General features: G+C 48.7%; 1 protein-coding gene across 1 annotated transcript in view; it reads right to left on the reverse strand.

Annotated features, from left to right (window-relative positions):
- Positions 1–326: 326 nt before the first annotated feature.
- Positions 327–20,606, reverse strand: part of Grik3 (glutamate ionotropic receptor kainate type subunit 3) — a 210,013-nt gene continuing 189,733 nt past the window's right edge. The window contains exons 12-16 of the mRNA XM_042680904.1: positions 17,965–18,083; positions 14,848–15,065; positions 3,831–4,053; positions 3,121–3,371; positions 327–521 (exon numbers count right to left, since the gene is read on the reverse strand). Of these exons, the coding sequence (XP_042536838.1) occupies positions 327–521; positions 3,121–3,371; positions 3,831–4,053; positions 14,848–15,065; positions 17,965–18,083 (1,006 nt within the window). The remainder of the gene's footprint in view (positions 522–3,120; positions 3,372–3,830; positions 4,054–14,847; positions 15,066–17,964; positions 18,084–20,606) is intronic.

Genomic DNA, 20,606 nt, shown 5'->3' on the forward strand with positions numbered 1-20,606 from the left:
GGCCTTGGCAGAAACGTCTGATGCTGGAGGAGAGTAGAGGGGTGGGAGGGTGAGTTTGGCCTGAGAGAGGCATGTGCTTCCTTTGGCCTTGGCTATCTTGGCTGGCAGCTTTAGAATCCCACAGAAGAGACAAGAAGACAATGAAGCCCAAGAAGCTGGCCTGAGGGCCTGCGGGTTTCCTGGTAGGTGAAGAACAGAGGGTTCCTGGCCCAACATGCAGGCAGTGGGTCTGTCCCCAAACCCAGTCTGGGTTAGGGATGTTCCTTCTGGTCTCCTTTGCTCTGCTCTGTTTTGTGCCAGGCCTACAGTCCCCACCTCCCCTGTGCCTAGGGGAACACAGGGGCTAATGATGTACTGCAGGTCATGCTGTCCTTGCCCGGAAGCCGGCGGTCATTGAATGTGTGCATGTTAATGACGGCGTCTGTCTTGACCATCATGGGAGGCTGTGGTTTGTGCTTGACTCGACGCTGGCAAGTGAGAGAAAAACGAATCTCATCGGCCACAGTGCTGCAGAAGGATCTCTGCAGGAGGAAAAGGGGCACATGAGTAGCTCCTGCTTCTTCAACTTTTGCTAGCTTCTTTCCTCCAAAGTCTGTGCTGAGGCTATCCTGTCTTCCCTATACCTTTGCCTCACCATCCCTCTGCTCCTCTCCCATTCTCCCCCCCATCCCCATTAAAAGATGATTGCAAAGCCCACATGCTTGTTTGGAGACTAAAGTAAAAAGGGCAGGTAGTAATATCTCTCATCTCTCCCCTTTTCACAGATGAGCACATCAAGGCTTTGATTGGCATGTGTGTTAAAAGTCTGATGAGCTTCATTTACCTGCCCTGGACTCTAGGGCAGGAACCTGTCACAGTCCAGAAACACTATGGACACATAGGTAGCCCATTCATTCCAACCACGGGACACTGAGGAAACCCCAGCGCATGTTTGTGAAGGGGGCAATTGGGAGGCAGGTCCCTGCAGGGCTGTTGGTGGCAGTAATCTCCTTCTGGACCGGGTCCTTGCAGGTAGCCAAGAGGCATGGCAAATGTGCAGGTTGTCACAGGTATCTGACGGCGGTGGCTTTGACAGCAAATATTGTCCTGCATTTGTATGGAGTGCAGTGGGGTGGGTGATGACCCAACTTCCCCAGTGAGGCCAGAACATTAGCACAGGAAGGCTTTAAATTCCAGCTCTGCCTCTTACCAGTTGTGGCCTTTTCTGGACTCTTTTCTTACCTACTAGATACAAATTATCGCCACCCTCCAGACTGCCTTTTTACATTCTGTAAGTATCTATGGAGACTCTACAATTTGCCTGGCACTGTCCAAGGTGTGAGGTTTGGAGCTATGCATTTGATCCTAGCCTGAGGGAACTGTGGTCGTATGATGGGACAGAAACTGAACAAAGGTGAGAGAAACAAATAATTCTAGGCAATGATAACTATGATTGATCACTGTAAGAGAATAAGGCGGTGAACTGGGATAGAGAGAGGCTGCGGACGGGAGCAGCCAGGGTGATGTGAGGTAAAACCTGAGTGAGTGACCAGATGGTACCAAGAATATGGTGTACGGGGGCAGAGCTTCACACATGAGTAGAACAGGACATGAAAAGACTGTGAGGAAGAGAAATGCTTGTGGTGTGGTCTAAAAAGGTCAGTTTGTACAGGGCAGGGCAGAGTAAGGAAGGAGGTCCCTCCCATGGACTTTTGGGTGGAATTAGAGTCCAGTGCTATCCTAACTGGGAATTCTAAAGAGTCTTTCTTTCTTTTCTTTTCTCTTTATTTTTTAGGTCTGAAACCAGGACTTGAACTCAGTGCTTTTGCTCATTGGCTAGCAATCTCCAACCCAAAAAATCTTCCTTCCTCTCCTTCCCTTCTCTTCCTTCTTTTTCTTTTTCTCTCTCCCTCTCTTGTCCCTTCCCTCTCTCCCTTCCCTTCTCTCCCTCCCCCACCCTCTAGGGAGTACTGGGGTTTGAACTCAGGATCTTGCACCTGCTAGGCAGGTGCTCTACCACTGAGTCATGTCTCCAACTTTTTTGCTTTAGTTATTTTTCAAATAGGGTCTCACATGTTTTCCTGGGCTGTCTGGACCTTGAACCTCCTATTTATGCTTACAGCAGAACTGAGATGATAGGCATTTACCATCAGACTCCAGATGGAATCTCCAAAACCTTTGCCAAGGCTGGTTTCAAACCATGATCCTCTCGATGATCTCTGCCTCCCGAGTAGCTAGGATCAAAGACAGGCGCCATTGTGCCTACCTCCATTTCATTTGGATAGCTGTAGCAGCTTCCCGCTGTAATGGGCCCTCCACCATTAGTCCACTTGCAGTCTCCTGCCACACTGGACCTGGATCCCTTTGAATCTCTCTGGAAGGGGTGATGCCCTGACCTAAAGTCTGTCAGCTCAGGTGTGCATTTAAACCACACCGTAGGCTTCTTGAAAAATGCCAAAGTCAGGCTCCACCATAGGCCAATTAAACAGTGTCTGGGAGTGAGGCCAGGGCATTAGCACTTAAAACTCTCCCTATGGTTCTAATTTGCTACAGGGACTCAGAACTACTGCCCAGCCACACTTGAATTAATCAGGCTGGTAAAGCCTAGTTCCACTGTCTGCACGCCTGGGCCAGCCCTCTTAACTTTTCTTTTCTTCTCCTTCTTTTCTTTTTAAACTTTCGATTATGGAAATTTCTAAATATATGCAAAAGTAGTGAGAAGAGTATAATGAACCTCAAATGCTACCATCACCCAGCTTGAACAATCAACCTGGGTTTTTTTTTTTAATAAAGGAGATAATATATTTTTGAGTTAAGTTTTAAACAGGGTACCAGCTGCTGTACGACTTGTGGATGGCAGTGGGGAAGCACAGAGGTTGAAAGGCTACTTTTGGAAAGCGTAGAGGCCAGGAGGCTAGTTTGGAGGTTGTGGCCTCCAGGCTGGTGGCAATGGCGACTTGGCTTGGGGTGGAGAAACAGTGGTGGGAAATGTGCTTCATCAGGACCGAGGTAGAGCTGGCAGGACTTCCCAGGGGGCTGGAGACAGGGTGGCTCATGTCACAGTGTGCCCGGACTATAGGAGGATGGAAACCAAACCAATCTCATGGTTCCCTCCCCCTGTGCAGCCCAGCTGGGCCTCACCTGCTCTCGCTCTGCTGTCTTTCGCAGCTTGTACACAAATTCGCCCACAGCCACCAGCACCGACAGGACCAGGCCGGCAGCCAGGACAATGAAGATGCCACCGATCTTCTGGATGCCCAGGGCGCTGGCCTCCTTGTTGTCCTCTTCAGGACATCCACTGCCCCGCCACCACTTCTCCTTCATGATGTGTAGCTTGTCCTCCTCCTGCAGCTGCAGGATGGCGATGGTGATCTTGTCCCGGTATGGAGAACCTGGCAGTGGGAGAGGGGACCCCTGGCTGTTGGTGGCATCCTCTTGCCCTCTTGGACGCCTCTGGGCAGAGCCAGCGCTCTGGGTCAGCTCAGTCAGCGCTCAGTCAGCGCCTAGCGAGGAGGATCCTATCCCTGAGGTCTTTCTCTAAATCTATGCAGGGGGCCTGGTGGGAGGTCCTGTTCACTGAGGGCCAGTCTCCATAAAAGGTGCTGAACCAGCAGGGTGGGGTGAGGAAGAGAATCGACACCCCCATGCTTTTTGTCCTAGCCGTCACTGCTTAGGGCAAAGCATGACTCTTCTGGTATGCTCCATCCCTGTGCTTATGGCTGAGGAAGCACCACCGTTTTAGGTTCAATGGGTCAAGGTGGGGGACCACATGTGTGCCTGGCGATGAGGGCACTCTCATCCACCCCCTCTTCATGTCCTGCCACCCTCCCACTACTGGCGCCCCTGCTCACCCATGGGGGTGCCGATGCCGTAGCCCTTGGAGTCGATGAGGCCCCCGATCTGGGTGAGATTACAGTTCCTCTGGGTGACATACTCGATGGTGGTAGACTCCATTAGCAGTGCGTAGTCTGCTGTTAGTGTCCGCTGAATGCCCTCCTCATTGTTCTTCACCAGCGCCGAGGGCTTGCTGCTCATGAAGGCCCACATCTTCTCAAAGGTGGAGATCTTAGATTTCTGGGTAGCAAGAGAGAGGGGAAAGCCCATGTGGTTACTGAGGCCCCCAGGAAATGTGTTTTGCAAGTCCACATAGCCAGGCTGGGGTTACTGACCTCGGCTGGCATTCTTTAGGAGAGCCACCTATTGCTCCGATGTGGAAACTGAGGCCCGCCCTGGGAGGAGGGGCGGCAAAGCACACTGAGGGAGAGCGGTAAAGATGAGATTCCAACAATGACTCACTTCTTGGAAACCCAGATTCTTTGCCCTGGCACAAGTGATTTTTCAGACCAACATGTGTGTGTGTGTGTGTGTGTGTGATACTGGGACTTGAACTCAGGACTGTTCTTGTTTGGCTTTTATTCTCAAGGCTGGTGCTATACCACTTGAGCCATACCTTCATTTCTGGCTTTTTGCTCATTAGTTATACAAGAGTCTCTTGGAATTTTCTACCCATGCTGGTTTCTAACCTTGATCCTGAAATCTCAGTTTCCTGAGTAGCTAGAATTACAGATGTGAGCCACAGGTACCTGGAAAGACTGACTTTTTTTGGGGGGGTCCGGTCGTGGGGCCTGAACTCTGGGCTGGGTGCTGTCCCTCAGCTCTTCAGCTCAAGGGTAGCTCTCTACTACTTGAGCCACAGTGCCACTTCCGGCTTTTTGCTTATGGAGTACTGAGGAATCGAACCCAGGGCCTCATGCATGCAAGGCAAGTGCTCTACCACTGAGCCATCTTCCTAGCCCCAAGACTGACTTTTTAAAAGTTAAATTTTCTCTAACATCTATTAAACAGTCAGTGTGTACAGGCTTTACCTAAGTGTGCCTTACTTGCATTAATCCTTTGATCCCTCATAGTATCACAGGAGGCAGGTGCTAGAATTAGCCTCATTTTATGGATGGGAAAGTTGAGGCTTGTCTGAGGTTAACTAAGTTCTACATGGCAAAGCTAGGCCCCAAGCCCAGGCCCTCTGGTGCCTGAGTTCATGACTGTAACTCAGTAGGCCTGGGTCCTTTTTCTACAGCAAAGTAGCCTCATTTTGTCTGGGTGTCAGGGGAAGACTGATGGGTAGGTTTGACTTCAGCACTGAGAGAGGCAGAACAGAGCTTGCAAAGGTGGAAAAGTCTGGGGGCAGTTGGAACATATAATTTGTAAGCCCCTGTGGCTGCCCCACAGACTGGGACCATGGTACTTTGCATGGGTAGAACCAGCGTTCCAAAGACCAGGTCTAGTGGGTAGCAGCTGCCCTTGGGGAGATGCAGACAGATTACCAGGACCAGAAGGGCGGACCAGGGCTGCCCAGGGAGAACGTACAGGCCAGGGCACAAGGCGTTCAGGAGGCATCTTGGTGTGTGCCAGCTGCCTTCTCCTAGCAGGGGTGGCACTGTCCCAGTCGGTCTGTGGAAGTGGGGGGCTGTGCAGCACCCCTCCCCCATGGTATGGGCTCTGTCTCAGTCTGGCTGTGGCTTTCTGTGATGTTAGCCTGTCTGGCTGGCACCCAGCCCAGCTCTGACGTGCGTGACAGCATGGGTGTGATCCCACAGGCTGGCACAGGCTTGGGGGATGTGCAGGGGGTGAGGAAGAAGCTGTGCCTAGCAGGAATGAGGAAGGGATCCTGGGAGGAACATGTACTTTCTGCCTCTGCCAAGGGATGAGCCCTCTGCAATCGGTCCTAGAGACCTCGCATGAGGGGAGGAAGTCAGGACGGATCCTCAAAGCAAAGGCAGGACTAACTGGAATTTCATGTGAGAGGTGATCAGGTGAGTGCCCATAATAACTCCTTTGGGTGCAAGGAATGGGGCAGCCATTCCTCTGCCTGGAGATTCACCTGCCCCAAAGCCAAAGGCATGAAGGCCTCAGGTGCCCAAAGCCTTGCTGGGCTCCATCAGTCCTCCCGGTCCTCAGCCTCTCCTGGGGAGGTTACCTGCAGTCACCTCTGCTCCAGCTACTCAGCCTCCCCCACAGTGACCCTTCTTCCTCTGCACCAGCCTCCCAGCTTTTGTGCTTAGCAGCAGCACCTCCTAGAGCCCTTGTTTGCCACCAGCTTCTCTTCCCCCAAAGGCTTTCTCATGTCCAGTTTCTCCAGTGCCACATGTGTCTTATTTTCCAGATAATTTCTAATATGATACTCCTGCTGCCAGTTTCTTTGCCATCCCTGGTTTCTTCAATGCTCCTACTGATTCCCTACTTCCTGCTATCATGCTCTATCATCCCCTCCTCCTGAGCATGGGATAGACCTACTGGCTTGCTTTTAATTGCTCCCCAAAGTGATGGGACATTGCTTCTAAGGTGAGTTATAAGGAATTGTGACTTAATCTTGCTTGTTTGTGTTCTCTCTGGCTCTTCTTTCCTAATGGAAATGAGGCCATGTTGTGAACTGCCTCCTGCAATCCCCACAGAGGATGGCATCTGGTCAACAGTGAAGAACTAAACCTCAGTCCATCACCTGAGGTGGAACTGAGTCCTAGCCTCAACCATGTGTTTAGAAGCGAGGCCATGAGGTGACTGCAGTGCTGGCCGCCAGCCTGCAGCTTCTAGCCTTAGGAGATGTCCTGAGCTGAAGCAGGCAGCTCAGCTCTGCTGGGTTCCTGCTCCTCAAACTGTGAAATGAAAGATGCTGTTTTAAGACACTCAGTTGTGGGCGATTTGTTATACAGCAGTAGATAACTAATACACTCTCTTGCCTTCATACTCTCATGAGCTATTTTTGTTCTTGATATAGTTGCTTTTTCAGATAATTATTAACTTGAACTATTGCTATAATCAAATTATCCAAGTCCAACCATTTCTGCTTTGCCAGATACATATGCTTGCCAGATCCGGAATATTCTGGTTATTGTGACCTGAATGTTGTTCTTCCTCAGTGTTTCTGGTTCCATATTTGCTGTTTGTTCCTATCTCTTCTGCTTTCAAAATCCCTCTCTCCAGACATGGGAACCAGGGGTGCAAACGGCCATCCCTATATTTCCTAATGCATCTACCCATTAATCCATGAATCATGCATGCATACATTCATCCCTCTCATTCCTCCCTCATCTGGTCATGGTCCCACTCAATATACTTGTCCACCCAGTAGTTGATTCCACTGACTATCCAACTATGTATCTGCCCTTTTATGTCTTTTTCCCCCTATTACTTCTTTACCACCTCTTTCTTCCATCCATCCATCCATCCATCCATCCTTCCATCCACCCATCCATTCTTCTCCCCAGATATCCATCATCACTTTGTCCACCTTTACTCTTTTTCCTCCAAGCTCACCGCTTTCATAGCCTTTAGGCAGAAAGGTACGCAATCCTGCTTCTCTGATGTGGCCTCCCATGGTCCTTGCCTGAGCTCTTGGTCCCCTTTTCAGTTGCATCTGCTCCCCATTAAGTCCTACCCTTCAGCAATTTTGGGGGTTATAAAACTGAAAAGCCCCCTCTGGACTGTCTGTGGTACTGTGAGATAAAGCCAGAGCCTCTCTCCTATCATCATGGACATGGTCACCAGAGACCTGAATCTGTCACCGGCCTGAGTTATGGTAACCTCCCCAGGGAAGGGAGTCCTGCCTACTTAAGAGTTCCAGTGTCATGCCACCTGTCCCAGCTCTGGTGGAACCTTAATAAGGACTACTTTGAGGCCAGTCACCCAAATCAATTAATGGAATCATTTGGAGCAGCCAATACAGGGCAATCTGCCAGGATTGGAGAAGCTTTATTTTTAAATCAGGAAAATTGGCAAGAAAGGAAGTTTCAGGCTCACGACTTTCAATTCCAACCTCCTCAAAGAAGTAAATTGATGTCCCCCAAGTGAAGATTTTTAAGCTCCAGAATTTAACATTTCTGCACAAGATGAGTCCATATATATACATATATGTATATGTATGTATATATTTCAAATGGAGCTGAATCCCAAGGATCTTGTGCGCAGAGGCAGCTGCAGTGTGATTCCATGCGAGACCTTGGGTATTTTCCATACTGGAAAGGAGGTCTTTCCCCAAATTAATTAGCTTGCTCATCCCTGGCGGTGCAGTCTTGGGACTACTGCATCCGTGACCTCTGGCGTTAATCACTCCAGTTGGGTTATTTCCACGGTGACCAGAAGGCTTCTGTGTGTTCCTTGCCTCTGCCCGTGGTTACAGCACCCAGCAACATACTGGATGCCACACAGATACTTCTGAAGCTGGCCTGTCAGAGGAGATGGCTGACCCTCTGCAGCAGGGAGGTTAGAGGCACCAGGAAGGGGCAGGTCCACTGTATGGATTCTGGAGTCACACTAACCTGGGTTCAAATGCAAGCTCCTTTGTGACCCCAGGTAACAGAACCTCACTTCCCACTGTAAATGGGAGTTTTAAGAATGCCTAAGCTAGGCACCAGTGGCTTGCACCTGTAGTCCTTAACTACTAATGAGGGTGAGATCTGAGAATTGTGTTCGAAGTCAGTTGGAGATGTAGGAAAGTCCTTGATACTCATATTCTATTAACCACCAAAAAGCTAGAAGTGGAGCTGTGGTTCCATGGTAGAGTGCCAGTCCTAAGTGGAAAGGCTGACAGCACCTAGGCACTGAGTTCAAGCCTAGTATTGGCGCGCGCGCACGCGCACACACACACATCTACTGCATAGAGCTACTGTGAACATTTTGTGAGAAAGATTGGAGGAAGTGCTATGACCACAAAAGCTAGGTCCCTGAGCTCTGTATGTGGCCTACATTAGGCTTCTCTGTAAGGCTCCTTAATTCTCTCCAAAGAGAAACTGTGCAGAGTAGCTACAGAAAGTTAATGATACTTAGGAGTAGAAAATGTAAATGCTGATAGGGCCAGGCCCAGTATGGGAAGGAGCTGGAGAAGGCTAGGTGGGAATCTAGAAAATGGAGCCAGACATTGCCTCTGAGCTCCCAGCAACTGCTGCCCTGCAAGAGAGCCAGCTGAAGGATGCCAGATCAGTCACATTTTCAAGAGGCTGGATGTGTGAATTTTTTAAAAGCAAAAACCTCCAAATTTCAAAATTCTTGTAACTAATTAAAAAATCCTCATCTCTACATTAAAAAAATAAAAAGCAATAGAGGCTTCACAAATAATGTCTACAGGATGGATAGGCTTGTGTATCTCCAGTTTCCAAAAATAAACAATAAAGATAGTTAACAGAGCCAGGCATTGGTGGCTCATGCCTGTAATCCTAGCTACTCAGGAGCTGAGATCTGAGGGTCGCTGTTCAAAGCCAGCCCGTGAGACTCTAATCTCCAATAAACCACCAGAAAACCTCAAGTGACGCTGTGCTCAAGCAGTATAGCACTCGCCTTGGGCTGAAGAGTGCAAGGACAGCGCCCAAGCCCAGAGTTCAAGCCCCACGATCGACCGAAAAAAGAAAAAAAGAAAAAAAAAAAAGGAAAATAGAAAGATAGTTAACAGTAGGTCAGGTACCACTGGCTTATACCTATAACACTAACTACTTAAGAGACAGAGATCAGGAGGCTTGTGGTTCAAGAGCAGCCTGGGCAAAATATTGTCAAGACCCCTGACTCAATCAAGAAGCTCGGTGTAGTGGCATGTGCCTGTCATTTCAGCTACATGGGAAACTTAAATAGAATCGCTGTCCTGACTGGCCTGGGCATAAGAGCAAGGTGTAATCTCAAAAATAAGCAAAGAGGACTGGAGACATAGCTCAACTGGTAGAGTACATGCTTAGCAAGCCCATGGTTCTGAGTGTGCCAGGTACTGTCATAAACTCTATACATAAATCCTTCCATTTTACCATCTCACAACCAGATAACTAAGGCACAGGGAGGGTCTTAGTGACTAGTGACTTAACAGTTTCCTTCCTTCCTTCCTTCCTTCCTTCCTCTTCCATCCTTCCTTCTTTCCCTCCATCCCTCCTTTCCTTCTTTCCTTCTGTGCTAGTAATGGGGCTTGAACTTAGGATCTGGGAGCTGTCCCTTAGCTTTTTCATTCAAGGCTAGCATTACCACTTGAGCCACAGTTCCACTTCTGGTTAATTAGAAGAGTCTCTCAAGCTTTTCTGCTCAGACTGGCCTCAAACTACAATGTTCATCCCAGCCTTCTGAATAGCTAGAATGACAGGCATGAGCCACCAGCACCAGCTCAACTTAGCAGTTTTCAGTGACTTCCCTATTGACTTTTGCCAATATAGCCTTTACCTGTTGCTGCTCAGGTGCCTGCTCCTGCTAGATTTCTTCTATTTTCAAGACTTCCAGACTCTTCTCACATTGCTCACCTCCGGGCAGAGACCACAGATGACCACCAGATGACAGGAGGAACCAAAGTCCCCCACAGAGCCCAGTAGGTCCAGTCAAAGAGACCTGGAAGAAGATGGCCAGGTACTGCTGGCTGGCCCCTCTCCAGTGTGTTTTGGTAAGTCATCTGCCTCCAGAGGAGGGAACTTAGGGGCAGTGACAGCCGTGGCCCTGGATGATGCACTGGCTGTGCATCAGCCCACTGATTTCTCTGGCAAATCACTGCATGGAAATCAGTGTCTACATCATACAAGTGAGCAAACTGAGGTGTAAAAGAAGTGTGATGACTTGGCTCAGGTCACCCAATAGAGACAGCATCCTCACCTCCTGGCCTGTTTGTCAAACAGGTGCTACTTCACTGAGCAAGTCTGAGCCATTGTTGCTGAGTCCCTGCATTTCAGCCCTCTCTCTTTTCTTCTGCTACAAGGGCTGAGGATGAGGAGCTGGCAGCTGAGTCTGGGGCGCATTCAGGAACGAGTCTGCTGTATAGCTGGGTCCAGGAGATAGGCAGGAGGACCACTCCACGTGCCTTCCAGGTTAGATGTTTGCCACCAAGGCCTCTACAGGGGCAGGTGTGTAAATCCCAGGAGCCTGGGATTCAGCTCCCTTCCATCATCATTCCTACCCCTTTCTTTGGCTGCCTTCCCTGTGTGGAGCTCCCCAGGCCTACCACGCAAAGAGGGAGGAATTCCTACAGAAGCTGCCTTCCCACATTCTCTCCCTTCAAAGCTGCCCAGCTTCCTGCATAGAGCGTGTCCCCTCCCCCCCACTCTTTACATTTTGCCTACATATTTTCCCAGCCAAACTACTTTCAAAAGCCTCCTTTTTCATCTCCTAATTAATTTTTATCTTCTAAGACTGAGGGAGGACAACACAGGAGACACTGTTTGTGATGTCTGCTGCTCCCTGACAACTCTCCAAGGCAAAGCTCCTGGAGAGGGACGGGTCTGCCTCTAGCAACATCCCTGGCAGGCTGCTGGCTGGAGGCTGGAGCAGAGGGGACTTGGACTCCCAGAGAGCCTGATGGCTTGCTTCCTGATGTCAGCATCTTTGGACAGAAAGGGGTTGCTCCCTGATGATCCACTCTCAGCTGAGGGATGGGAAGAAAGGGGGCCATGACTGTTTACAATCTAGCCAGGAATATGCTAATCAAAGAAAGGAACCCCATTTTCCTGGTACTTTGGGACATTCATGGAATGGGCCGTGTGGGGGTTCGGAACCTCAGCGTTACCTTCTGCATTGCCTCCTGCCATCCTTTAATTTAACAACAGTATTCAGCTGGCATCTAATGAGTGGGCAAATCTAAGGTGCCAAGACTGTGTTGCACTATGAATAGGGTACGCCTAACTGTGGCTTCATTCTTCACTAAGTGAGACTTGCCATGAGGGCTATGGTAGGGTCTTTAGGGAGGCAATATGGACCTAAGTGACAAAGAGCATGGGCTTTGCAGCTGGATTACTTGGGTTCAAATCACAGCTTTGAATTTCACATGCTGGGAATGATTAGGCAAGTCAGTTAGCCTCTCTGAACCTTGTTTTCATCTTGCCTGCTAGGGTTGTTCTGAGGATGGTGTGAGTGAATAGAAGTCAAATGATTGCAAAATGTCTGGCACACAATAGGTGCTCAATAAGTGTTACTGTGATTGTTGACTGTGACAATGACCTCTAGACCTTTGGGCTATTCTTAGAACTGACGTCTGTCTAACCCTAGTGACAACTTCATTGTACATACTCTTGTGCAGGGGAGAGGACAGCCCTCCAGGAGAGGACCCCAGAGTGGGCAAAGGAGAGGACACTGTGTGTGCAGACAGACCTCCTGACCTTGTGCCTGGCTCCACGCATTGATCTGCTGGGGAATCCAGCTCCTGAGGGTCCTGCCTCTGGTCAGAGTGGAGTCTCCTTCCAGCCCTAACCTGCAGATATTCTGTGATAACAAGGAGATGTGGACCAGGCTCAGGAGGTCCAGGGCAGAGGCTGGGAAAGATGGAGGTTTGTCCAGATACCCAGTGGGCGGGGTGCTTCCAGCTCACCCTCTGAGCTGGCATTATTGTATCTGATCAGGCTCCTCCCCTCACATGACAGTCCCATCCATGCTGCTGTCAGGAGAGAAAGCCAGGAAGAGGAGCTTCATGTAGGTTCAGGCAGGGGACAATATGGCTGGACATACAGGGATTAACTGGCCATTGGGACACAGTGATAGTGGATATGGTAGTGCAGCAGGATGGGCAGTGACTGTCTCTAGTCAACCAGTCCTTGAGCCCCTGAGTCCCCTGTGGGTGGTGGCATCCATGTTCCTCTCCTTGCTGTGCTACTTACAGGGAAGGTAGGTGAGGATGGAGTGGGTTGCAGGGGAGATGGTTGCTGCTTGATGCTGAGGACAGAGGCTCAGTGGGGAGCTGGGCCTCGGCTCTGGGAAGCCAATCTGAGCATCTTAGCATGGAGGGAGGGTGAGGGCATCCAATCAGCCGCAATGAGCCTGTATCGGGCTTATTTATGCCGTTTCCCTTTGATCGGGAGCCCTGCTTAGAGATGGGCTCATGTGTAATGCATGAGAGCAGCTCTGGCATAGTCAAAGGGCTGGACTGCAGCCCAGGGATAGGCAGGGAGCAGACGTGCACACACACACACACACACACACACACACACTCAGACACACATGCATATGTGAACCATCTCTCTCATACAGACTCTTACATGCAGACATGCACATATGCATAGGCCATCACACACACACACACACACACACACACACACACACACACACACACACATATACACAGGCCATTAAACACACATTCCTCTTTACTCTTATCTTGGCATACCTCATGGGGACAGTCAAGCAGATAGATAGATAAACATACACTCTGTGCACATATACACATGGATATTCTGGAACTTACTTGTGTAACTCATAGGCACATACCCATGTGCCCATATCACAGGGATGCAGCACACAGAGAGATTACATATATCAGTGGTGCATACACACATGGATGCAAACACTCGTGTCCAGATGGATATCAGCACACCCACACAGGGAGACTACTACAGTCTCATCTGCGCACACGTGTATACAAATGTACCTTTACATGTTATCTACATATAGGCACAAAGTCATGCTAGTATGTACACATACTATCATACTTGCTTATGCTTCAGAACAGAGTTGCTGGGAACTTTTGATATAGATAGGCCTATAATCCTAGCTACTCGGGAGGCTTGAGATTTGAGGATCAAAGTTTGAAGCCAATCCAGGCAGGAAAGTCCATAAAACTCATCCCCAATGAACCAGCAAAAAGCTGAAAGTGGAGCTGTGGCTCAAATGGGAGGGTGCTGAGTGAAAAAAGCTCAGGGACAGTGCTCAGGCCCTGAGCTGAAGCCCCAGGACTGGCACAAAAAAGGGGGGAAACATAGAGTCCCAAAGAGCTTCTGGCACAGCTTTGACAAAGTTTTACTCTCCCCTGGCTCTAAACGTGACCTGTTAGGCACACAATGCTCATGGTGTCTGGGTGGCACATCCAGAGGGGAGGTCCACTCTCCTCTCTCTCCACTAATCGGCTTCAAACCCCAAGCGCGCACACGGGGCTGGGTGGGGAGTGCTAGGAGCTCTGGTGCCTGTCCAGTTTTCTGGTAGAAGAATTTCCCATTCAGAGTAAAGGCAAATCCTCCAGCTTCCAGTGACTGAGAGCAGTTGATTAATAAATGAACAGATGAGCTACAGCCACAGAGTTCCCAAGTCCTGATCACTCCTGAGGGGTAATTAGAGCCTCGGATCTCAACGTGTGGTCCCTCCCCGGATCAGCAGTACCGGCCTCACCTGAGAACTTGTCAGAAATGCTTGTTCTTGACCCCATCCCAGGCCTTCTGGGGGTGGGGCCAGCACTCTGATCTAATACTGTTGGCTTAGAACACAGGCTTTGGGGAAAGCCGACCTGAGGGGTCTGGCTCCTTCAGCTGTGAGTCCTTGGGTTCATGTAAAATAGGAATCATTACCGGGCTACCCTCATAGGACTCACCACAAAGGTTAAATTAGCCCCAGCACTGAGCACAGGACCTGGCCCACTGTGAATGCTCAGTGTTGGCAACTACTGCTAAGTGTTACTCTAATTCAGTTGTGCTGGAACCCCATTGAAGCAGTCACCCGGCACGGGACAGCGATTTTATCAAAATGCATCAGCAAGCCGGGGTGTAACACCCTGAGCAAGGCTCCTCTCCAACTTCAAGAGGCATCCCATGCTCACTGGGGACAACACCCAGACCCCAAGCTAAGGGCAGATGGACCCAGGTCTCCCTGTGTTATTATCTTTTCTCCTCCTTTTCCTTCTATTTCCTTTTTCCCTCTGACCTCTGATGATTCACACTCCTTGTCCCACCCACCGAAACTTCTAGAATTTGAGACCAACCTTCATGGTTCACTTCTCCACAGCTGGACCACAACTGGTCCAAACAGAAAGGCCCCAAATCCTGGGGTTTCTGGCCTGTAGGCTCTTGAGTAGTGAGAGGAGGGCAGAGTCTTCCTTTCTCACTTTCCTCTTCTTCTCAGTAAAAGGTCAGATCAGGATATGCCATGAGGAGGAGAGAGCCTCACCTTGAAGAAGGTCATCGTGGCTCCATCCTTGACAGCCCCATACTCGATTTTGGTTTGCTTGGCTAGGTCGTCGGCAGAGTCGATGGGCGATTCCATGCGCTCCACGGTTAGGAAGGCAGCCAGGTTGGCCGTGTAGGAGGAGATGATGATGAGTGTGAAGAACCACCAGATGCCACCAATGATGCGTGTAGACAGAGCTTTGGGCATCAATTCAGACCCTGAGGGAGGGGAGGAGACAGGAAGTGCCTTACAATGTGCATGGAGATCAGGGCTGTGTGGTTTCTGTGAGCCATGACTATCACTGCTTCTGATAGAAAAGCTGACCAGGGTCCCTCAGCACTACCTGGAAGCTTGTTGGAAATGCAAGTTCCCAGACAGCACCCCAGGACCTAATAAATAGGTAACTTCCAGTTGGGGCTGGGTGGGGAAGGCAGGACCACCCATCTGTCCAATCAGCTTCCAGGTGGTTCTGACCCAGGCTGAAATTTAAGAATCATAGCTCCCAAACAACACAAGCTTTCACAGGCTGGTCAGCCCCTTGGATACCTATCCATAGACTAGGGTTGTGGGAGTTGGACCCCTGGGTTCTTCCGTGGATCCTACTTTTACTCTCTGTATGATCTTATGCCCAACACTTGCCCTGTCTGGGACGTCTGCAGAATTGTCCTTCCTCTGTCCCAGCCTTACAGAAATACTGTGAGGCTGCAATGGTATAATTTGAGGAGAGATTGGTCGGAAATACAAGTGATGTACAAATAGAAGATTGCTATGCGGCACTTGGCAGGAGGAGTAAAATCAACATTTTAGGAAGCTCTAAGTTGAAATATATCACTCTTCCTCCCTGACCTTGGGTGTGGAATACAATTCAGATGAAACCTTCTAACTGAAGTAATTAACTAGGAAGCTTTCAAGAGATTTAAATAGCAAGTGACTCCTGAACTTTCCAGAATATTTGGACCTGCAATCTGAAAAGCGTCTGCTTTGATATGGATGATTTTTTTTTCCTCTCAAAGAAATGACTCAAGGGAGAGTTTTTCAAATACATAACTATTTTTTCCCCTCCTAATCAAAACCATGCAGGGAAGGCATTGGGGGCTTGGGCTTTGAATAGCAGCAGGAAGCAGATGAGGGGAAGTTATTACTGCAATAAGGGCCATCTAAGTCTTTCTTGACTGTCACTGAACAAAGATGATGGGCAAAGAAGCAAGGTGAGGCTTTGGGACATTTGTTAATAGTTGGGACAGATGGAGGCACTCCTCTTGAAGGTTGCCCTTCTACTTGTGACTTCCCAGCTACAGGAGCCTAGGAAGCTCCTCAGCAACCCCTCTCCAGCTGACCACTCTGCACTTTCCCAAGTGGCTGCACTTAAGGCTCCAGCTGCCCCCTGCCTCACACCCCCTGCAAAGGGAGAATGGCTTTTTGTTGTTTGCTTGGGACTTCTGCCCAGTGTCAAGCCACTGCTCTGCCTCTGTGTGTCTGAGAAGCCTCTTGGACACAGGACAGATCTACTTCTTTCTCTTCTGTTGAATTCTTGTGCCCAGCACTGAGCACGATGTGGTAGGCACTCAGAAAATATCATTCAGTAAGCCAAGTTCAGAGATATAAATGGTGCATGTTTTCTCTCATATGCAGAAGCTAGACGTAAAATTCTGGGACTTAATGAATTATACAGGTCTCTAGGCATTCACACACAGCGAGTCCAGAGGAGGATACTCTTAGGAGAGGAACTGAAAGGCACAATGCCTATGTTCAATTGATCATACAAAAGAATATTTATCGAAATGAACTCCAGGAAATGGAAACAAAAGTTTTTTGTTTGTTGCTGTTTTCGTTTTCTTTTTGTCTTGTTTGTTCGTTCGTTTATATGTCTTTGGGAGTGTAAGGGGAGGCACAGAAATAGAGGGACAAAGAGCAAACAAATACAGAAGTGGTACTCACTAGACACTATGTTGAAGATGAGCTATGCAACTTGTGAGTGGGATGGGGAGGAAAAACTGGGAGAGAGAGGGGGAAGGGGTGACATTGTCCAAAAAGAAATGAACTCTTTACTTGACTTATATAACTGTAACCCCTCTGTACATCACTTTTATAATAACAATAAAAATGTTTAAAAAAAGAAAATATCATTTGTTCGTTCATATGGAATTTGCTGATAGATGTCTCTTGGGGACAGGAGTTGGTGCTGGGTCTTGAGGATACTGAGAAGAGTGAAGGACAAGGATATTTCCCTTGTCCTTTGAAGCTGCTCCCCCCCCCCCCATGCTTCCTAGTTAGGTCCCTCTTTGGCATGCTGGCACAGGTAAATCTTGGCTGCCTCGCCTGCCCCTCCTTCCCCCGCATTCCTTGGGTAAAGAGGCTCTGGCCTTCGGACCCCACAGGTAGAGATCGTGGGTCAAGGGCTCCTGGCCAGGAGTGGGACTGAGGCTGTTCTCCCTAGGGGTCCTGCCCAGCTGGCCCTCTAGCTGTGACTGCTGTCTAACCCCTTGGCATCTCTGCATCCCAGACCTTGAAGTTAGAGCAAGTGCTCTGCTTCTTAGATATTTAAGTAGCTGAGAAATGCCTAAGGGGCTGGCCATGTGTGCAGGATCAGGAGCTGACCTCCTTCAAGGGTGTAAGAGAACTTGGTCCTCTATGAATCCTATTTCTATGTTCCAGCCTCTCCTATGACCAGGAAGTCACAGAATCCAGACCATGATGCCTCCCAGAGTCTTCTTAGTCCCTCTCTGCTTAATAGCTAGTAAAGCTAGTCCAAGTTCAAGTACATCAGTTCCTTCCTGAGGAGGCTCCAACCCAGCTCCCAGCCTCTACTTCCTCCTACCCACAGTTCAGCTTTGCTCAGATCCACTTAACAGTAGAGAGGCCATCAGGATACATTCTACATGTCATAGGTTAGGGTGGCTATGTACTTCAGATCTTGAGCTGGCTCCAGCCAGAGCAGTGTTATGAGGTGAAGATCTGGGTTGAGGGCACCCTGAAGTGTCCTGATGGCACAGTAAGATCTGAGGCTATCCCCAGAGGGTGAGTAGACTGGCTTTCCTGATTCTAGAGAGGTAGATCCATGGGAGAGAGAAGATGCTCCCTCCAGGAAAGGAGGCCGGGGGGGCAGGAGGCTCATACCTTGCTGCATCAGAGACCCCATTCCAAACCAGAAGCTGTTGAGTAGAGTGAAGTTGTTCTCTACCACCTCAGAGCCAGGATTGCAGGGATGAGCATCGTACCATTCATAAGGGCTAAACCTGTGGGGCAGAGAGAGGCGGTGAGGGGGTGCTGTAAGGTGACAGCAGCCACATGTGACTCTAGATTACCCTTCCTTGTTGTTCTGCTTGTTCTGCACTGTTGGTGTCCTTTTCTGGTTATAAAAAGAATCCAGGAGCCAGGGGCCAGTGGCTTATCTTGGATCAGGAGGATCTAGGCCAGCCTTGGCAGAAGTCAGCAAGGCTCAGTCTCAACTGAAGATGCTGGATATGGTGGCACATGCCTGTTATTCCAACTAGGATGAGATGATTGTGGTTCAAGTGTATACCCAGGCAAAAAACAAGACCTTATCTCAAAAATAACCAGTGGGAAAAAAGGACCGGTGATATATACCTGCTTAACAAGTGCCAGGCCATGAGTTCAAACCTCAGTATCACAGAAATAAAAGCACTTTAGAAGCTCCTCTTAAAAAGTATGCGAGCCCTTCAACCTAGCAATTCTGCAACTCCTTCTCCATCCCAGAGGACCCCACTCGTACACCAGCATAAAGTGAAACACACAAGGGTGTTTATCAAATTGTTGTTTGTCATAGAAACAAGACTGGAAAACAACCTAAATGTCCTTCAGTAGAGGAACGATTAAATAAACCAAGCCGTAGCTGTGCTTTGAAATATCACAAGGCTGTTGAAAGAGTCTGGGATACTTCTAGATGTTTCCGGCAGGGAAAGATCTTTAACACATAATATCTGGTTTAAGGAAAGTGATAAAAATAAGAGCAACATGATCACATTTATATAAATAGATTCCCAAAGGCATACCTATACAGATGTGTACATATATATGGAGGTGAATGCATGCTGCAAGTTCTAGTTTCCATACATAAGGAATATCAGTGTTTATCTTTGGACTGGGATATGGAGTAGAATGACAGACAGAACTTTAGGGAGTCCTACTGCCTTATTTGTATTACATGCATTTTTTTAAATAGAGAACATACTTTTGAGCTTTTGGTATAATTAAAAAAGCAAAATAAAAAAGGATGCTCTCTGAAGTATTCAGCCAGTATAGAAAAACAATGAAAGAAAGAAAGAAAAAAAAAACCCAACAAGTGCCTAGGCATCTTACTCCCTGGAAAGAACAATGCAGCATATATTTTTTTTCAGATTTTTCTCTTTGAATATACAAACACATAGACAACAGGGAAATGTTGTTAAGGCTTCCCCACTGTTTTCTAAGAAAGAACTCCTGACTGCTGGAAGGAATCTTGGTTTCTGGTGTGAGTTACAGTTGAAGATGCTGGCTAGAGAGATTGAGAAATGGTGGAGAAAACTCTGGCTAGGGGTAGAGGTTAGGGAGAGACAAGTCCAGCGAATTTTGTTTTTTGTAGTGGTGTGGTGCTCTGTGAGTGTGATGTTGTGATGTCTCCTTTACATTTCTCCTCTGGAGCGGCCAGTGCATTCATTACACATTGACCATCGATGCTCCTGGGAGAAGCAGGAAGTTCCCCCAGCAGGAAATTCTAAAGTGAGGCTTCAAGCCAAGTTGAGCATTTTCAAAGGAAATGGTCACGAATTGCTTAGAGCCTCTAAAATCCACAAGAAAGAGATCAAGGATCAGGAGCACCAGGTGGAGAGGCAGTTGTGAGAGGGGATTTTGGAGAAAGCCCTTGGAGAGCCCGGCGCCTGATGCTGAGGGCCAGTGTGGAGCACCTGGGAAGTCTTCAGGGTAGGGGCTGGTTGTGTGTGTGCTTTCTGGGTGAGGAGAGGGCCACAACCATGATCAGAGTCCTGTCTCTACCTTAGTGACTGGGGTCAGGTTGTAGCTCTCCCTTGAATGGAGTCAGAATACTTTCAGGTCAAAGGCTTCTAGCTTTCACTTGCTCATAAGGCTGGAGGACCCCAGGTAGCCAAGCTATAAATCCAATTGTGACCATTAACAGATACCTTCCTCCCTTGTCCAGCCATCATCCATTCTCTCCTCTTCTTTCCTGTCGGGCCTATCAGACCCCTCAACTGCAGAAGTAAAGTCCCCCTCCTGCTACAAATGAGCACTTAGTGTTGTTAAATTTTCAGGGTGGCGTGGACCTCAGTCTATGACAGCTGCAGGGTAACACAGAAGTCTCTTCTAGTTCTTTTTATTATCATAATTTTTTGAAAATCATGATTAGTAGCTGCATCTGTCAGAGCTCTGAGCTCATCTGTGTGACCTTTGAGCCATACTCTGGAGTCTAGAACACCTCCACAGCCAAGTCCCAAACCAGGCCACCCATTGGTATTGGTGTCTGCAGAAGTGTGCCCAAGGATTCTACAACAGTAGGAACTGGACAGGCTTCAATGCCTACCACAGAGGATAGTTAAAAAAACATATGATGTAGCTGGGCACCAATGGCTCATTTCTATAATCCTAGCTATTCAGGAGACTTAGATCTGATGTCATCCCTGGCACCAAGCAGCAGTGCCCCCTGGGCTCTCCACTACTACTGTTGCTCATCAGTCAGCCTGCCTTTCTTCTTAATGTCACCTATCTGGCCCCGACAGACAGTTGTGTTTGGTTTAAAGTGGGAC

Source organism: Dipodomys spectabilis, unplaced genomic scaffold (genome assembly GCF_019054845.1).
Source record: "Dipodomys spectabilis isolate Male_0828 unplaced genomic scaffold, ASM1905484v1 ptg000002l, whole genome shotgun sequence".
Lineage (NCBI taxonomy): Eukaryota > Metazoa > Chordata > Mammalia > Rodentia > Heteromyidae > Dipodomys > Dipodomys spectabilis.